The 19,049-nt window shown below is 41.3% G+C and overlaps 1 protein-coding gene across 6 annotated transcripts; it reads right to left on the reverse strand.

The window, feature by feature from the left end:
• Positions 1 to 497: 497 nt before the first annotated feature.
• UBXN2A (UBX domain protein 2A) lies at positions 498 to 18,150 on the reverse strand. Of its 6 annotated transcripts, none has more exons than XM_057427629.1 (8): positions 17,928 to 18,149; positions 15,464 to 15,517; positions 13,928 to 14,060; positions 12,005 to 12,114; positions 10,393 to 10,533; positions 4,713 to 4,877; positions 2,267 to 2,341; positions 498 to 1,942 (listed from the first exon to the last, which is right to left on the reverse strand). In XM_057427629.1, the coding sequence occupies exons 2-8, from the start codon at positions 15,502 to 15,504 to the stop codon at positions 1,663 to 1,665; spliced, it is 945 nt and encodes a 314-aa protein (XP_057283612.1). In that variant the 5' UTR covers positions 15,505 to 15,517; positions 17,928 to 18,149; the 3' UTR covers positions 498 to 1,662. The 6 variants fall into 6 exon arrangements, with proteins under 6 accessions (XP_057283612.1, XP_057283610.1, XP_057283611.1 ...); XM_057427627.1 differs by lacking the exon at positions 17,928 to 18,149 and adding an exon at positions 16,811 to 17,387; XM_057427628.1 differs by lacking the exon at positions 17,928 to 18,149 and adding an exon at positions 16,006 to 16,197.
• Positions 18,151 to 19,049: the final 899 nt, after the last annotated feature.

The raw sequence follows: 19,049 nt of genomic DNA on the forward strand, positions 1-19,049 counted from the left end.
TCTGGAAGTTCTGCAGACTGAGGGTTAGATCTGTTTCTGTGAGTGACTTGTCTCTTCAATTTTACTAGTAGATTTGTCTGCACATTCCTTCTATTACTAGAGATCTGGTAAACTTTACATATAGGAGTCAGTGCAAGAGCAAAGAAAATCTAGTTGGATTATTTGCTACATAAACCTGAATGATACACCAGCACATCAACTTTATAGGACTGAGAACAGTTAACTGCATAGGTTTCTGAGATTTGCTTTCTGAATACACTGAATAGGTATTTGTGCAGTTGTCTTTCATTTCACTGCACTCAAACATACCTGGAGAGATGATGAAGCGAAGGAGTTTTTACATTCCTGGGAATGAAGCAAGCACATGTCTAGTTTGAAGTAACAGAACTTTTATGGAATTCAAGTCAGTCCAATTAAATAATTTTTCTACTTAGAAAAAAAACAGGAAATCTCAAACCCATCTTTCATTTAACAATGCAAAAGAATTACAACCCCATTCGCTTGCATAGGTAGCACAGACTAGTCAGCACTCATTGAAGTCTTACTAGAGACTCTAGCTCCATTCACAAACCCACATGCTACTTGGCAAACACAGTACAAAATATTTAATTTTTATGTTGATATCTCCTTTAGCAAAACATGGAATAGTTGGCTACAGATTTTATGCCTCAAGTACATGAATACCAAAACAATCAATTTGGTTGGAAATGGGGCAGGGGGAGTGAGGGGAAGAGGAAAGAAACCACAGTTTTCAAATAAGGATTTTCAACGTCTTTGAAACTTGGCCACATGCAGTTATTGTCTCAGTTCAGGACACAGGCAGATACATAGTATGAAGCCAACTACATCTGTCTAAACCACTATTTTGTATGGTAATCTCCACAAAAGCTGAAGTTTTTGTGCGACAAGGCTATAAAAGTGGGTTTCTATCCTAATGAGCTAGGTAGTTTAACATCACAATCTCCAAGACACTCGTAGGAGCACAAGAGAGGCAGAAACCCTCTCTACCACTAGTTCTAGTAATAACAATTCCTTCAGAACTCTGAGGCACTTCATATGCAGTATGCACCAGACTACCTCATTTCTATCTTCTCACACATGCACCTACCATCATGTGAAGACCCGACAGAACATTACACTGCATATCTTGTGAAAAAGTTAAATCCTGAAGATACTGAAGGTTTACAAGTTAGATAAGAGTTCAAATGTGAGCTTCCCTGAACATCTGTTGCCTAAAAGTTACTGTGAGAAGAATGCAAACTGCAGCAGCTTACTCTAAAATGTAAGTGAAACAATCTGTTCAGTCTCACTGTCCAAAGTGCAAAAATAAATACTATTTGTTCCTTAAAAGGTGCTGTCAGTAGTAAATAAATCTCAGAGAACTGTTCCACTTAAATATACTAAGAACTTAGAAGCTTTCTACCTAAGGAATTATAAGGATGACCTGTTCTACAGTTACCTCTGCTACATTATAGCCAGTCTCTGACCACCAAATTTAGTTAAAAATACTTCTATTATAGCAAATGATAGCACAGCACAAATTTTGCTCTCTAAGAGCACAGTACGGGAGGATGAGAGTGCATCCAGATATTGCTGGTTACATTTTTGGTTTTGTATAGTTCCACCTGCATGCAGGTTTTGGCCAGTTAAAAGCTAATTTGATCATGTACTTTTGATAGTGTTTTTTCGCTCATTCTTGAGCTGTCCATTGGGTGTAGCAGCAGTTTTATAGTCATTGTCAGGTGTTTTCATCACTAAGAGCCTGAAAGGTTCAGTTGTTTTCCAAAGTCTCTGAACAACAACTGCATTTTGAAGCTTTGCTTCCTGTAGTGTGAGTGTCTCATCTCGCAGCTCTCGAAATGGCAGCGAAGTAGTCAGCGTAAAGGGGACACTTCCCTCTGATCCTTGATACTTTGTTATGAAGTCTCTGACATGGCTTATTCTGAGAAGAAAGAAAGAGAACTCAGCATTAGAGTACTCCATTGCCAGCACAGACTATATGCACAACAGACAGTCACCACAAAAAGAAAATGAGACAACCACTTCATGAAATAGCTGATGGCGCAGAAATGGAGGAGTATAAATGGATGGAATCCTAAAGTGCCTGATCCACTTGGGAGGCAGTGACCAAGGCTCGTCTGCTCTGAGAGCATTCCCAAGGAAAAAAAGGATGAGTATCTTACTCTGAGCTCTCAAATGCTTCCCTGTGGCTCAGATGGTAGTTACACCAGCCTACTATTTCTTAACCAGCTGGTGGAGCCCTTACCTGAGGTTTCTGTAGCCAAGAGGTAGAATTAAATGTATGCCTCTAGTGTGTGGTAAATGTAGCAGAACCATAACACTAAAAAAAAAAAAAAAAGGTTTGCAAAAATTGTCTGGATAGCTTATCTAGGTCTAAATACAGTCTCCTTCAACCCAAGCAGGTGTATCAGTGAATTCATTACAGATTCAAGCTGCCTGTTGCGAAGAACCTTGCAACAAGCGAGCAAGACCGAGGTTTTGCTATGGAAGAGTCAGAATTGACCAATTTAATTAGAAAATGAAGATGACAGGATACATCTATACCAGTAAAATAAACATATTGTCAATGGTCATTCCCTCATCCTGAGGCCAGCTGACAGCCTCCTGCTACTGACAAATTATTAAACTCATCCTTTGTCTCCCCCATGCACAGGGTAGCCAATGGGGTTTAGTGCATCCTGGAATACTGAGCTAAGATCCAAACCAAGCCTAGGTATCACCTGAGAAACTGCTAGTTGGCTTGGCCAAAATCATCCTAACAGTTAGGCAGCACAGATGACCTTCATGGCTTAGCCACACTTACTAGGCCAGATATAGCCAGGTTTTAATTCCTGTGCATGCAGGCCTCAATCAAGAGACAGCACTTGGTCTTACAGGCCTAAAGCCTGAAAAATCTCAAGCAGGAATAGATTCTGGTTTTGACATTTACAGGTGTCTACATGCATGATATTGAAGTTGCAGCTCAGGCAACTGGCTGCCAGCTACCTGCTTTAGGATGGACAAGTTCCTGTCCAGGCTCCATAGACGATGCTCCAGGGTCACACTAACTTTGCAACTGCTTAAGGAAGAACACAGCTCAACTCAAGGTGTGCTGTTCCTACAGCACTGCTCTGCTTGTTGCTTTACTCTCATGTCTCCTCAACTCCCCATACTACAGCCCCAATGCTGTAACGTCAACCTTTCATCACGAACCACATCTTATCTAAAGCAGCAGTTACCGTGGCACACACACACACTCTATTTGTAAAAGGGTAGAAGTAATTTATCTACCCAGGCACTGCAATATATATATATATATGATACAGGTTATTGACCTGTAGTTTAATTAACGAAGAGTTGACTGTTTTCTGCTTCTCCATGAGGAGTGCTACACATACAATCATAATGCTTAAGGGCTTTGGACTCTAAAAGGATTTCCTCCTATTTCTCTTTAGGTCATGCTCAAATACTGTCTGTAGCACAAATATGCTGATCTTGTGATGAAAGGATAGGTTATGATGGAGTATTTATTTCAAACTACTTCAAGAAAAGTATCACATATTGTTGTTCTGCTTATCTCACTCTTTTTTTCCTCCTCCAAAAGCACTTAGCAGCTGTTCAAACTGCTACTTACCACGAAGACAAAAAGGTTCTAAATATACTTAAATGTGTGAAACCTGAAATAATTAAGATATTAAGCCCTTCAGTGTTTATAGCTGAAATAGCAGTTCATCCTTTAGCAGTACATGGCAACAGTGTTTTAGTTTATACCTTATGCCACTAGCAGTAATAAATTAGTACAAGTTAAAGTTACAGCCATTAACCTTCAGCTGCTGAGCTTTTCTTCTGACCAGCCACAGACACACACTGTTTACCTTGACAGCAGCCTGGGTTGTATTAGAGCTATGATGACTTCGAAATTACTTCACAGAGAAGCACAGGAAACATATCCTTTCTCTGGTGTGACTGTCTAGTAGTGGAGTAATTTCTTAAATTACAAATTTGAGAAAGGTTTCTAAAGACAGCAGATCTACAACTGAAACAGTTAATCCTACTTTCTCAAAGATCCTGCAGACATATGCTGTGCCAATACCTTCTTATGTAATCACCATTTATAAGCCTCTTTGAGAGCTGGAAATTTTACTACTTAAGAATTAAACACACTGCATACATTCTACTGTGTCCACGTTGATGTGCCAGTAATGACCCTCCGCTGCCTAGTGGACTGACTTTGGCCCTCCCAGGATGTTTCTGTGGCTCAACCCCAGAGTCGCACCCTCCAGCTCCTACCTGTGGTGCTGTCTGTGCCCAGTGACTAGCAGGCTTTTTGCTAAGCAATTTGCTCCAGGTGTAGTCATTTTGTGAGAGATCTGTCATCTTAAAAAGCTGTTTCCTCTAGTAATGAGCAATACATACACCTTAACTTCCACTAACCTACCAACAGCTCCTACAGTTGCCTTAGATTTTCATTTATGCTGAGTTATCTGCTGTCTACTAACATCAGTTCACATGTCTCTTATGCTCCTCTCATCAGCTGACAGGTTTCTTAACATCTGAAAAGTGGTTTTCTAGATGGAGCTGAACAGCAGTCCAGTGTTATGTGAACTGAGGAGGTAAGATGATTCACAGAAATTAGAGACTTTTCATGCCTACAGGCATAAGACAAGCAGGTCAGATGCAAATGTTTATGAAAGTGCTAAAATAAATCTTACCTGTGAGAAACATTGAATTTCTGAATTATCCTTTCTCCATCAGCTAACCAGATCTGGATGTTAGTGATAGGCTCCAAATTGTTTAACGGTACTAAAGGGAGGTGCCTTTTGTTGTCAGGTCCTTGATGATCATCTCTTACTTTGGAGATTATCCTTGGAGTAGCACTGAAAAGAAAAGCCAGATAAGGTTATGCCTTCTGTGTACATACGTGAGCTTGAACCTCCCTCCAGATCTTTGCTTCTGGAGCTTTCTGCCCTGGTTCAGGGTGTATTGATGACTTCTAACAAATATAGGAATACCTACATAAATGTCAGCTTTTCTGTTAAACTGTATGCCAATACTTTCTCTTGAAGACTTCAACATGCTAAAGAATTTCAGTTTGCTCATGTTAAACATTTTTACAAGATGGAAAGGAACTTAAATATCAAAGGATTAAATAGGAATACACAAGAGATAAAACAGTCTGAACATTCCTCGTGCGTTTTTTGTACTCTAATCACACAGGTGAAACTTTAAGGGGTTTGAGTATTGAATTTGCATACTCAATGTTAATTTTCACTGTAATGTGATTACAGTAACTCAATTTAAGTGAATGCTGTTAGCCTTGATTTAGACCCCAGAAGCATCTATTTCATCTTAGAAGCATTACTCATCTATCAGAGAAACTGAGTTCATATGAAAAATCCAGCCTGATGCACACAGCATTGCATTTTGTTTTTTTTCTAAGTCACTATCACAAGGGCAAAGATCCATAAAATGACTTCACAGAATACAGGGACCTCAGTCCAAGTGCGTGGTCTTAAAAACAATAAATTACTGGCAAAAATTTTTATTCTGAAGAAATGTCTAGAACTTACTGCTGCTGTCAGGACTAGGCTTGTTCAGCATGTACTGTTTAAGTCATCAGAAAGCCTGATCCAACAGGCATATCCTCAGCCCACGAGAGTATAACCAGATGTTTGCTTACAAAACAATAGCAGTGATTTAAGGAGTTACCATTTCTTCTGAGCTCAGCTGTGGTCACAAACTACACAAATATTTCACAGTGGTTTGCTGAAAAGCTTTCTCTTTGCACAGAAAACTGATGAGATACTGTTTCTTCAGAGAGCAGTCGGTAACCAATGGCCACAGAGCAACAGTCTTAATACTACACCTGCTTTGCATCCTTATGTTCTTGTGTGTATCTTAGTTTAATCATAAAGCAGAAAAATCACAGCAAATTTATTACTCAAACAAATATGGCTAAGGACTTAATATATTCAGGCTAATAAAGTCTTGGGCTCAAAAGTCCTGCTCAGTCTGAGGTATTTAAAAAACTTAATGACCCACTGCCTAGTTAAGTGCTCTCACTTCCAGGCTATCAGCCAGCAGAGGCACTTTTTATTTCCTCCATTGAAACTCTGCAAACAGAATGAGACTCAAGGAATCTCATTCCTAAGTGAGTAGTAAGTGATGTTCATTGCAACTGGAGGCAGATGAGAAGCACAGAACTCTTTTGTGTTACACAGAAATCAGCTGGGGCACAAGAACTTGGCACCAATATATTCCAAGAGGCACATCTGTACAATATCCTGGTGCTCCCAGTACAAGTGACTTATTATCACCCACCTACCTGTACTGATTTACTTATCTCACACCCAGGCTCTGTTTATGCTTGACCCAAATACAAAATAAAACCTCACTGTCCTCCAGATCTGGAAAAAAACACTTGAGAACCATCAACACTGTTAAACAGTCTTGTGAGCAGAGCGAAAAACCTCCACAAAAGTTCAAGCCCTACTTCAGTACAGCAGTGATCAGTGTTTGCTGTCTACTTTATCAGTTCCTTAGTGTTCAATTCCAGATCCAGACACTGAAGCATATACAGTTGTGTATGCACCAGCTGACCCCAGTATAGTGGAGGCTGGAGAGAGGTAGTCAGCCATGGGGATGCCAGGCAGCTGCTTTAGCCTGGGCTCAACTACACTGTAGCTTGGTCACAGTTGTAGTTCACAGAACTGTCTGAAATGGATATGGATTTTGGTGTCATTCTCGAACCAACTTCCCTCACAGTCACTGTGGTAGGCACTTAAGAGCATTCTTTCAATAGCCTGTATGTCTGAAACTGCAGGCAACATGCTAAGTGAAGCTGCAAGAGAAAGTCAGAAGATCTATATTCACTAAGGTTTAAAGCATTCCTATACTTAATAACTTTGCTGACAGATAAAACCAATCTAGTGGTGGGAGTTTTGACCAAAATCACAAAAGCAAGAACTTAAGTCTCTTATTTGCCTCAGATCAAAGCATTATCACCCCTTTTAAAGGCTTATTTCTGTTATAAGATTATACAAAGAAGATGTAAACTAAAGATTGAAAAGACATAAGAGCATCCTGTCAATTTTCTAAAAACAAGAATCCCAAATGTTAGGTATCATACCTTACTGTGACTAATGGTTAAGAAGCTTGGCACACAGTGTTTTACCCTAATGAAGTTATAGAGCAAGGCCACTTTGCTCCAAGGGATTTCAGTCAACAGTTTAATTAACATGCTTCTGAGGCAGTCCTTAAAAAGCATTGATAAGATGAATAGAAAAGCATAGTCACAAATCTTGTTATAATCCCAGACTCTTGAATGCAGCTGAAAGGTGGTAGACAAACCAGAATATATCTATTAGTTATATGGGGTCATCTGCCAGGGCCTAGGCTAGTGTGGGTAAGCCCTTCCCAAATCCTCGTTCGCGAAGCCAAGCCATCAATCAATCATATGGGTTCATAAGGTACATTGGAAAATAAGTCTCATTTGTTTCTCCAGTAAAACAAAGAGAGGGATCAAGCTCATGTGAGTTACATCAACCACTATATTTCTAGTTCCTCCATTTTTCCCCCTCTATGAAAAGTTATAATGAGCCACTCAACAGACTGATTCATAGTGGTTCATCCGCCACATAATCCTTCCACCTGGGAACACTGGCAGAAAATCGATAGACTATTAAAAGAAAGTGGTTTTGCAAAGCAGAACTTTAACTGGGTCATAAACTGAAGTAAACTGTTCAGTCATATGTCTCATTTCTGATTAAGCACACAAATGCAACTGTGGGAAGAGAGTAAAACAACTTAAAACTTCTTACAGGTATCGGCACCACTACTATTTCCCCACAAAGATTTTCGCTGAAAGAGTAGCATATGCAATGGACATTTATTAACATCAGGAAGTGAGCACTAGTTTATTGAGTAAGAGCACTCACAGATCATGGTTCCAACATCAGCAGAAGTTATTTACTAACCTTTAAATGAAAGGCTCTGATAGCATAGCACTGACTGGAGCAAGAGTAGATAAAAAAAAGGCATTTTATCTAGTCCATGAAGAAAAAAAAAGAAAAATGCTGAGCAAGTTGTAGGATGTCTCAGTGTACAAGACCAGCCAACTGAAATACACAGAATAGCATCCTTCCAGAGCCTAACTTGCCTTTTGGGAAGCAAGATCATTACTTGCTGTAGGCATGACAGAGCATGACAAGCAATAGAACACCCTCCCATTTAGCAATGGTTAGCAGCAGAAACTCAGTACACTAAAGACAGTTTGCTTTTGCTATACAGAGGTCTACTGTTAGATAAGGTTAAGCTCATGACTCTTGTTTGCTTAGGATTTCAGCGCTACCAAAATCAAGTCCTGCAGCATTTCATCCGTCTCTCAAGGGAAGACTTTTCCTATTGACCATATCTACTCAAGCATGCAGCAACTGAATGGCTGTGCTATAGAAACAGATAAATCTGATAAAACAGATACTTGCTTCTCTGAGGCAGCCTGGAACAACTCATCCTTTACTATTATCAGTCACTTATTCTGCACATTATTATCTTCTTACCCTGCTGCCTCATCTGTTCCTACCCAGGTGTCGTGGTTTAAACCCAGTCAGCCATAAATCATGCAGTCGCTCTCTCACTCCTCCCCCTTTACTTCCCCCGCTCCCAGAGGGATGGGGAGGAGAATCAAAAAGAATGTAACTCCCACAGGTTGAGATAAGAACAGTCCAGTAACTAAGGTATAACACAAATCACTACTGATACCACCAATAATAAGAATGATAAGGGAAATAACAAGGGAAGAGAATATGATACCACCCGCCAACTGAGCCTGATCGAGCAGCGAGTGCCCTTCCAGGTAATTCTCAGTTACATCCTGGGCATGATGTGCTGCGTTATGGAATACCTCTTTGGCTAATTTGGGTCAGGTGTCCTGTCTCTGCTTCCTCCCGACTTCCCCTCCTCCCTGGCAGAGCATGAGGCTCACAAAGTCCTTGGTCAGACTAAACATCTGGGCAGTAACTAAAACATCGGTGTTATCAGTGCTGCTCCCAGGCCAAAAGTCAAAACCACAGCACTGCACCAGCTTCTAAGGAGAAAAATGACAGCTACTGCTGAACCCAGGACACCAGGTCATGCTTTCCCTCAGAGTAAGCACTGGGCCTTAACAGCAAGACTTTTCTGCTTAATCAGAACAGCTCTTCACCTAAGGTTTTGCAGTCTGCCAAGCCACCCAGCAGGTCACTAGGCAGTCCCACCTGTGAAGGCTTCCTATAGGCTCCTTTGTCACTGAATGGGTTCTGTTCTCTAGGCTGAAGTCTTCTCTTATAGGCATGCAAGTCTTACACCACATGGGTATGTGAAACATATAATTTGGCTGGAGGAAGCAAAAGTCACAGGGATCAAATACAGGAATTCCTGGCCTGCCCCTTTGCAACAGCCTTTCAAAATACAGTACTGTTTGGTTATAAATCAAGTCCAGTTTTAGCACTGGCATTAGTGGCTGACACTTTCCAACTATAAGAGACTCATGGAGTAAACAAAAGATGATCACTGTAACACAGTATAATATCTTACTGCAATAAATATATGGTTAAATACTAAGGAATTTTAAGGGAATGCAAAATAACCTTACTACTTCATTTCCCTTTATAGGATTGTCATACTCCACTCTTCTTGCAAAATGTACTGCACATACAGCTTTAAAAGAGATTCTTTTCTCTTAAATCACAGAATAGTGACAGCCTTTCAGCTGGAAACAGTTCTGCTAGTACTGAGACCTTGAATAAAGAAAGCCAACCACATCCTGGTTGTATTAACCAGCAGACAGTAGATTGTCAGAGCCAGTTATGCCCCATGCAGCACATGTCAGACACACCTAAATACTGCACTCGGATTTGGTACCCAAAATAAAGACAAACTGGAGCAAGTTCCATGGAGGGCCACCAAGATAGCCACAGGCTGGAGCATCTGCCCTCTGAGAAGAAGTTGGATGAGGAGAGATTGTACAGCCTCTGGAAGAGATGGTGTTAGGGAAGACAAAACCTAACAGGAGCTAGCCAGGGTCTACAGAAGGTTATCCAGAGCAGGGAGCCAAGCTCATGGTGGACATAAACTGAAACAAGAGATGTTCACACTGGACACAGGAAAAATTTCTTTCCCATGAGTACAGTCCAGCACCGAAGCAGGCTGCACAGCTTCCACTCATACAGAATTTCAAAGTCCAACTCGATAAAAGCCCAAGCAACCTCATCTGCTCCCACACCTAATCCTGCTTTGAACAGAAGCTTGGATTAGAGAACTCCAGAGATCACTTCCAACCTGAATTATGAGAACCTTTACCACACGTATAGCTCACTTCAGCTACTCAGTCACAGATTACGTCAGACTACTCACCTTCCTAATCTGTAACCGTGTCCAGAAAAAGGATGAAACACTGGCTTTTGTGATGACAAATACAATTTATCTTTTTTATCTTCCACTTTCACATCTACCTCCTCTTTATCAAAAACTTTGCGTAGCTCAAAAGGCAGTTCCCTTAAGGAAAAAAAAAAAAAAAAGTCATAAAAAGAGCTGTTACACAGTATATGTTTTCAGTATACCAAATAGGTATCTGAGGTCCCTGAACTGCAAATTAACTAAAAAGCAAATAATAAAGACATTATCATGCAAGCTGAATGATGTTTAAATTTACTCAGCAGTTACCACTCCAAAGCATATGATGTGCAGGAAGTTCAGTATTGCCACACATTGCTGCAAAGGGTTCAATTATTTTATCCCCATAATGAAACAAGAAAAAAGAATTGGCTTTTAAAGAGAAAGAACTGAGTTTAGACACAATGTGTTTAATTACAAATAAACATGAATCTCAGCTTTTAAAAATTAGATCATTGCCAATAGCTACACTTCTAGTGTAGCAGTACCACGTCAGTAACGCTTTATTTGCATTAAGCAGAACACAACAATGAATTTCTCTATGAGCTCTGATGCAGACAGTACATTTTTGGGTGGTGGGGCTCAGCTGGCACAGGGGCTGTACTAAGTGCTCCTCTACCATCAACAATTATTCAGGAACCATCTTGTAATTAGTATGTTCACAAGCAAACAGTGGAAGAAAGGCAGCAAACTTTTGATGCACGCATACAAAGCGAGCAAAGCACTTTAAAAAGTGCAGTTAATTGCTATTACAACTAACACAGGCAACAGCTACAGAGGAGAAATAGTGTAAAAATAGTGGTTTTGATGGGCTAGCAAAGTATGCAAAATACAAAAATTACAATGGCTTAGTAGTTTCCCATACTTGAAAAGGAATTATTACATTATATTCTCAATAAAATTTTATTTGCCTCTGCATTTGAATGGGGTAAGGAAACAGACTACAAATTAAAGGCTCAAAATTACACTGGTTTGTATGGTCAACCTGCTTTTTTAAAGTAACATTGCAAACACTAGCAAATAACACAAATCATGCTATCCTGATAACAAGGGGATAACAGTAAGACTGCTACACACAAATGACTGAGATAGCAAGTTTGGACTGGGAAAGGTGTCTGAAATATAAGATTGATCAGAGTTTCTTGATGTTAAACGGATAAACTGTGCCCATTTAAGGCTTATCATCAATAAAAAGGAAACAAAGACCATAAAAACAGAAATGCTAAACCCCTTGTGCATTGAGTTCGTTAGCCAAAGTACCACTGATGAGTAGCTCTTACTGGGTATTCTGATTTATTCGTTATTTCATTTTGCACCTGCTGTGCCCCCCACCAACACTCACTTTTATCTATTTCATCAGCAACTGTACGAGTGCTGCAATTGAAAGCTATATTAAACCTGTTGATGTTAAAACAGCCATTAGCACTGCAGGAACTGAGTCAAGCGGCGGCCTGCACTCCTACAGGGATACTGCAGTGCAGCAAAGCCAAGCAGCTATGTAAAAAACCTAGAGCATAAGCTAAGTGCTACCCAAAGCACACTAACTCAGGCTGATTAAGAACACAAAACTCACCCTTTTTTTATGGAGTCCAAGAACTGCTGGTTTGCAACATCAGTGTAGCTCCTAAGTTCACCATCATTTACTGTAAACCCATTTTTCCAAAGTTTAATGATTACATCAACCTATAAAGTAAGAACAATTCTCATAACACCGCTGATGTAAGAACAGCTTGGTATACCCACAGTACCCTATAACTGTAAATCATCCACTGCATGGACTAAAAATACCAAGAGAAGGCTTGCTATAATCTGTTTCAGCTCTGTGCCAGCAGGCAGAACAACTGCAAGGGGTAAGTGACATTTCTAAATATCTTGTGTCAATCAGAGTTAGAAATAAACCTTCCCAATCATTTTGCTTCCCTATGTCAGGAACAACTTCAATTCCGCAGGAAAAAAAAAAGAAAGAATAAAAAAAAACAAAAAAGAGCTGGAATATCCCAGCCAGCTGCAACTCTTCGAGAGCTAATTTGAGAGCACACACATGCCTGGTGTTGGAACACCAGCAACCAGAATAGTCCAGCTGGGGATTTATTTGGGTAAAGCCTTGTTTTAATCATTCAGGAGGATTTTCTGCAAGTAAAGCACTGAAATACTTCACGCAGAAGCTTTTCACTCAGGAAATGCAGCAAGTATCAGAAAATTTACTTTCAGATAGTCATACATTTATGTCACCCTGGAATTTCTGGTGTATTCAAAACATTGGTATTAGGGCAATAAAAAAAAAAACAAACAAAAAAACCACAATAGCTTACTAACTTTGCAGAAAACATTCACTACTTTAACTTGTAGCTTTCACAATGTTCACTAAAATTTCTTCAACTTTAACATGGATATATATTTGGGATTACATTTTCGTATTTATGCATCACACCATTTAAAGAACATTTGATCATTAAGGTCTGACCCCTGAAATAATCTTGTCTTGACAGATACTTGGCTGCATGTGAGGTATATAAAGCAGGTACAAATGCAGAATTCACCTCAGCTGGAAATCAGCTTGAACTAGGCTTGACAGTACTTTACAATTTCATCTTTTTTTTTCTTTTTTTGCAGTTTAACTTGTTAGAAGATGATTGCTAAACACATTGATGACTGGTAGAGCACATAGCATGGGCAAACTGCTGAATAAAATAGCTTCTCTTTTGGTTGGGTAGTCTGTCAAAAAGGCACGCAGCACTCAGCAAAATGACATTCCTTTAAGTCTTGTGTCTTATGGCACCTATGCATACGGAAGTCTCATCATGGGAGAGCTCCTCTACAGTAAGCCAGTTTGCGAGTTTAACATAGACTAACTATTCCACACCAACTCCGCATTTAGACATTGACAGAAGTACTGCCATGGAACACTATTTCAGAACTGGAATTTCCTGGCTCCACTAACATGATTTCCAGCAACGCCCACTGAAAATTTCTCCTTGACATCTTTGCTCTACATGGCTGTTTCTCCAGCCCCTGACCAGTCTTTAGGGAACAACAGAAAAATATGAAAAGGACAGAATCACTGAGATACAAGCCCATAGTAAACATTTCACTACTACCAGAACTATACAAATGAGAGAGAATAAAAAAAAATCTGGCCTATGCCTCTAGAAGGAAAAAGCTACAACTCTTAAAACTTATGTAACAGTACTTGTCATGATTCCTTGCACCTCATGATCAGTTCACTCCCCTTGCTAATAAAGCAGAATTGCCATAGCCTATGCCAGTGTAAGTCCTAGAAGAACACTAAACCCACTATAAGTAAGAGCCAGAAGCACTGAAGCATAGGCCTGGCTGACTAAGAGATGGGAGATATTCTTCCTGCTGTCTGAATTCCATGTGCATTTACTTATTTACAGATGCACTGGATGAGGCTGCTGGACTTCTAACATGTTTTCTGGGGTAATCCTGGAGTGCTGTTACTTCAAACATGAGTATTTTTTTATTCTCTGCCTACCTGGTTCTTGACTGTAGTTGGGGGCATACATATAGCACCAACCTTCTGAGCTTCTTCAAAAAGATTATCTACAAAGTATTCACAGCTTTGTTCTGTACCATTCAAAATCTGATCATCAGTTCCTGATTTACACCTGCAGAACAAAGGCATAAGTAAAAATGAAGCCTTGGATAACAGGTTAGAAGACAAGCAGTTACCCTAGAAGCTCAGTACCAAGAGGTGTAAAAGGGATGCTTCCCCACACCCAGGTGACTCAGTTGTTACAAAACATCAGGTCAACTCTGTATTGTGCCTTTTCTAGAAACTTCGTATGACTCTCTTACTGCTACTATTTGCATTTCAGAAGCATAAGTTAAAGAATTACAATAGAAAAGGTGAATTCATCTATGCAGAAGCTTCTAAACTTGGTATCAGTGCAAGGAACGCAAGTTAGATGATTCATACTTCTAATTCAGACCCTCAGACACGTAACTGCACACCAGCGAATGGCCTTCCTTAAAGCATTTCCATGATACAGGCTTGGGTGACTTCCTTTGCCATAAGCTTTGAAAACCACATACAAGAAAACTGCCCGAGGATTTACTTCCCAACTCCTACCTGGACCTCCCCATCACAGAAACATCATTGCTGTCCTTGGAAGTACATAAGAGAAACTCAAGAAAAATCAACTCAACACCACTTGAGCACACTGAAGGAATGCAGTAGAAGACTTCAGTACCGTGGAGACTGCCAGGTGCATCAACTACATCTTTTTGTAGAACACTGTATATGTAACAGCCGTTTCTGTTCAATTTTCACCAAAATGCAGAAATATGCAACCTGAATGAACAACTATCTTTCAGTTTAGATCCTTTCCATAGTAAGAGGATTATGCAGCTTTTGGTAAACATTGCAGGAATTGTTCCTACTGGAGATTCAGAAAAGACTATTTTAAGCAATTCAGAAGAGAAAAAAAATCCCAGCTCTTGAAAAATATCCAGTTTTATGTAAAACTGCATTGAATTCAAGGGCAGCAATGCTTACTTGAATGGTAATTAGATACATTTGCATAAAAAGGAATTGTTTGCAGAGCATCTATGCGCCACTAAGAAATCCCTACAGATTAACATATTTAAACAAAAGAAAAACTCAGCAACCTGAAAAAAGAGATTTCAGACGTGGGCCGTCCCCAGTTTAGTTTCCTAATGGAACAAAAGAAACTTAAAATGTTAGTCTGGGTATTCACTAATGATTTACCTTGGAAACAGAACTGGAAAACCAAACACCTCCATATCAAATACAGAGATGCACAGCGAGTTAGCATTTTGCAGGCTGCCTTTCTACTTTAAATAAAAATATTTACGCAGCCTTTTCCATCTCAAAAAACATTGCAGGTATGTCAAAAATCTTTTAGCAAAACAATTTTTTTTTAACTTCAATGCATGTGGAGCAGGTGGACACAAAAAATTAACATGAAGTTTGAAAAGTCACAGCAGGACACTCAAACAGCAATAGCAAAGGAAGAGGAAAAAAGGGGTGGGAGGAACTGGGACCTACCATTCTTTCTTGACAGTTTTGATATTGTCCATGTCTTTCATTCTGGTGCTTCACCTAATTATGAAAAGAAGATGGTTTAAAAATCACCAAACTATAACAATTATACAAAATGCCCAGCACACTGCACCCTTTTGTAGCTGAAACACTATAGTTTTTCCTGTGTTGATAGTACATTTAACCAGAAACCTCCAAATGCCCCCCACCAAGTCTCCAGATGGTTCTTTGTTTTCCTGCAGCTTCTAATTTAATGACACATGAACCATGCATCTGTCTCAGATATTCAAAACGAAGGTTACTTTTTAGAAATGAACAAAATAAATTCCACAATAATGTGAACTGAAAATACATGCCCTCACTTATGCTAAGCAAAAATATCATATGCCTTTTCTGAGCCACATGATTTTAAACGCCACTGATTTTTCACACGCTGAGACAGTTGCAGAAAAACTGCATTGCCACTGCAGGCATTCTAATGACCTTCATCTTGATAGTGCGTGTTATCAAAAGGTGCAAGATTTGTCAGGTTCTACTTCCTACCATACCTCAACATATTGGTGCAGCATCCCAGAAACTGTGAATTTCTGGTCTCCTGTTTAGCTGGAAGGGAAATCTGGATTTGCAAGTACTAAATATACTACAGGATTAGTCTGCAGAATCAAAGAAATGCAGAATGCCATACTGATCTCATTATACTCAGTTCTGAACTCTCTGAAAAAAAGTTACAGAAAGTCACAGAAAGCCAGAGACATCCCACCCCCCACCCCCCCCCCCCCCCCCAAAAAAAAAAAAAAAATATCCATACAGAAAACCCAGAATCACTCTAAAATTCGAAAAAAGCCCCCAGGAGAACATAAATCTTAAACTGCAGCTGTGTTTAAAGAGTTACTCCTGAAGACTGATGAGTACAGGTTACACAGATGATGTTCTGTTCTGGCATGTTTGGAATGAAGTCATGACATTCTGCATAGCTCTTAAATAGTGTCAAAGTGAGCAGTAATGGCGACTGTTCTCCTGAAAAGCACAGTGAGACTAAAATAAATTTTTAGTGGTCTTGACACCTAATTTAAGAAGGTGAAGTTAGGGGGAAACAATATTCACTGCAGCACTAACAAGAAAAGCCATTCAATTATTTGGTAATAATTCATGTTCCTCAGGAGGTTGATATCGGTTAAATCCTTGTGAGACATCTTCTGTAGGAATGTATTATATAATCAGCCTTTAGGAAACCCCCAAGATGGCCAAATAGATTCAGTCAACAGATAGTCCATAACAGGTTTTAAAGTTTAGGCAGCCCTCAACATAACCAATGCTTTTATATGTTAGGTCAAAACATTATTCTCAGCACACCTTTGATAAGTCACACAAGATAAGGTACAGTCATCTCCCCTGAATGTTCTGCCAAAACATTACATTTGCGAGGCTGTGCTGGTACATTATGACTTTATAAGCATATCTGATCATTGTACTTGGAAATTTGTACCTGCACTTGGAAAAGAAAACTTTCAGTATCAAGTAAGTATAGTGAATATATGTGCTTAAAATATACCATTTTTCAATCTGCTCTCAAATTAAGTTTTAACACACTTTAGCACAAAGTACTTTTTGTGTTAATGTGCTTATCTTCTTATCTTTCGCTATTCAACAGAATACTCCCCAAAGCAACAAGAGCCACCTCCAGCCATCTGCTTTTGTTGATTCCCTGTGACATGTCATCAGAGCTGTTAAAGAGAGACAGACACAATGAAGCAGCTCTTCAAATTAATTCTTTTGCTACATTAGGCTGGCCTCAAATGTGCCTGAACAGTATTCATAACTGGTCAGCTGTGAAATTCACTGTTCCTTCTGAAGTACAACAGCAATTACGCTTAGAAGAAACATTTGTTTCAATGTATCAAGGTAAAGAAATCACCCTATACAGCATACTGACATATACTATGACCAAAAAGCCATTAGGAGATGATGACCTGACTGCACTGCAAGCACCTCAGCAAGCCAACCCAACCAGCACAAACAACCTCTCCGGCCAAACTTCTGACAGTCATCCTTAGCTGACACTTGAAACAGTAAGAGTTTTGGTACATAGTTTTTGGGTAATAAAATTATCACAGATTGGAACTTTCTGCGTTTTAAATTTAATCTCTGGAGGTGGAAGCAGCAGAAGCTAGCAGCAGCCCACCACAGCCACATCTAGTAACTGTGGGAGGATACTCCTGGCCTTTCCCAGCTCAGACTGGCTTCTCCAGCCCCAAAGGCTCTCCACCAGCCGAAGCTCCAGCCCTGCAACCGGCTCCACGAGGAGGAGGCCGATGACCCAGCAGTGTCATTTCATAGGTGGTTCTTGCAAACAAGCAGCTCTCACCTACACCGTTACAGACATACTAGTTTTTGCAGACATTTTTGCACTCAGTATTGTTCAGCCCACGTATCCAGTTATTTTCATGCAAGAAAAGCAAACGGAAACTACCTTTGATGCTTTCCTCGGTCTGAAGGGCAGGAATAGTCAAGCAAACACACACAGCCCCGGGCCTCATGAAAGCCTGCCTTACTAACTCTGGCACAAAGTGAACTTCTCAAGTTGAAAGCTATTTACAGCACAGACTATCACTACACCACGTAGAAATTATGACTGAAAACTGCGCCTTACCGTGCGACAAAGAAACAAGCAGCTACAGAGAAACTGCCAGCGCAAATTAAAAGCGAGATAAACATCAAACCTAATGGCCTGAATGCGACCGATACGCCCGCGTAAAACCACAGCACGCCTCTTGACCCCCCAGCCGGGTGGAAGGGCTGAGCACTTTGCAAAGAAACATGCCCACCCCGCGGCTGCCACACCGGCGCGTGCCCGCGCTCCCGGTGCCCAGGCCGGGCTTTTTCCGCTCAGCCCAGCCCCGCATGGAGCAAGGCTCCGCGCTTCCTGCCAAAGCCAGTGTTTAAAGACACCGGTCGCAGCTCACGCCGGCCCCGCGGGGGACAGCGCCTGAGGTATTGTTAGAGACGACCGGACCATAACGGGGCTGTAAGGCGGAGTAAGTAGAATCCCGGGGAGCCGAGAGAGGGACCCAGGTAACAACCCCCTCCGACCTGCCTGCGCCGAGGGACGTCGCGCTGACGCCTCGCTCCGCGCGGGACGGAACATGGGGCCGCTCGGTGGAGCGGGGTGAAGCGGCCAAGACGAAGCAGCGAGAAGGCTCAGCCCGCCCTTCCCCTCAGGGCGGCCGCGGGCAAAGTTCAAACCCGGTCGGAGCGGCAGGAGCGCTGCCCCGACCAGCATAGCCTCTGCCCCGCAGCAACTCACCCGACGGAAGCCGCCGCCACCACCACAGCCCCTCAGCGGCCTCCCCGCCGCGCCAGCTCGGCAGTGTCCCACAGTACACCGCGCTTACGCGACCGCCAACGGCCGAAACAGCCGCTGCCCCCGCCCGGACCGGGCGAGGCGGGGCGCAAAGCTCCGCCCCCAGCGCCGAGGGGCGGGGCCACGCCGCCATGTCGGGGGGTGGGCCGGGGGAGGGCTGTGCCGCGTCAGGAGTGTGGCGGCGTGGGGATCTGCATTGGCGGGGGGTGCGCGGGGCGAAGAGAAGCTTCC

The sequence above is a fragment of the Pezoporus wallicus genome, unplaced genomic scaffold (genome assembly GCF_028554395.1).
Source record: "Pezoporus wallicus isolate ANWC-B61680 ecotype Strahan unplaced genomic scaffold, APGP_CSIRO_Pwel_v1 contig_6464, whole genome shotgun sequence".
In the NCBI taxonomy this organism is placed as follows: domain Eukaryota; kingdom Metazoa; phylum Chordata; class Aves; order Psittaciformes; family Psittacidae; genus Pezoporus; species Pezoporus wallicus.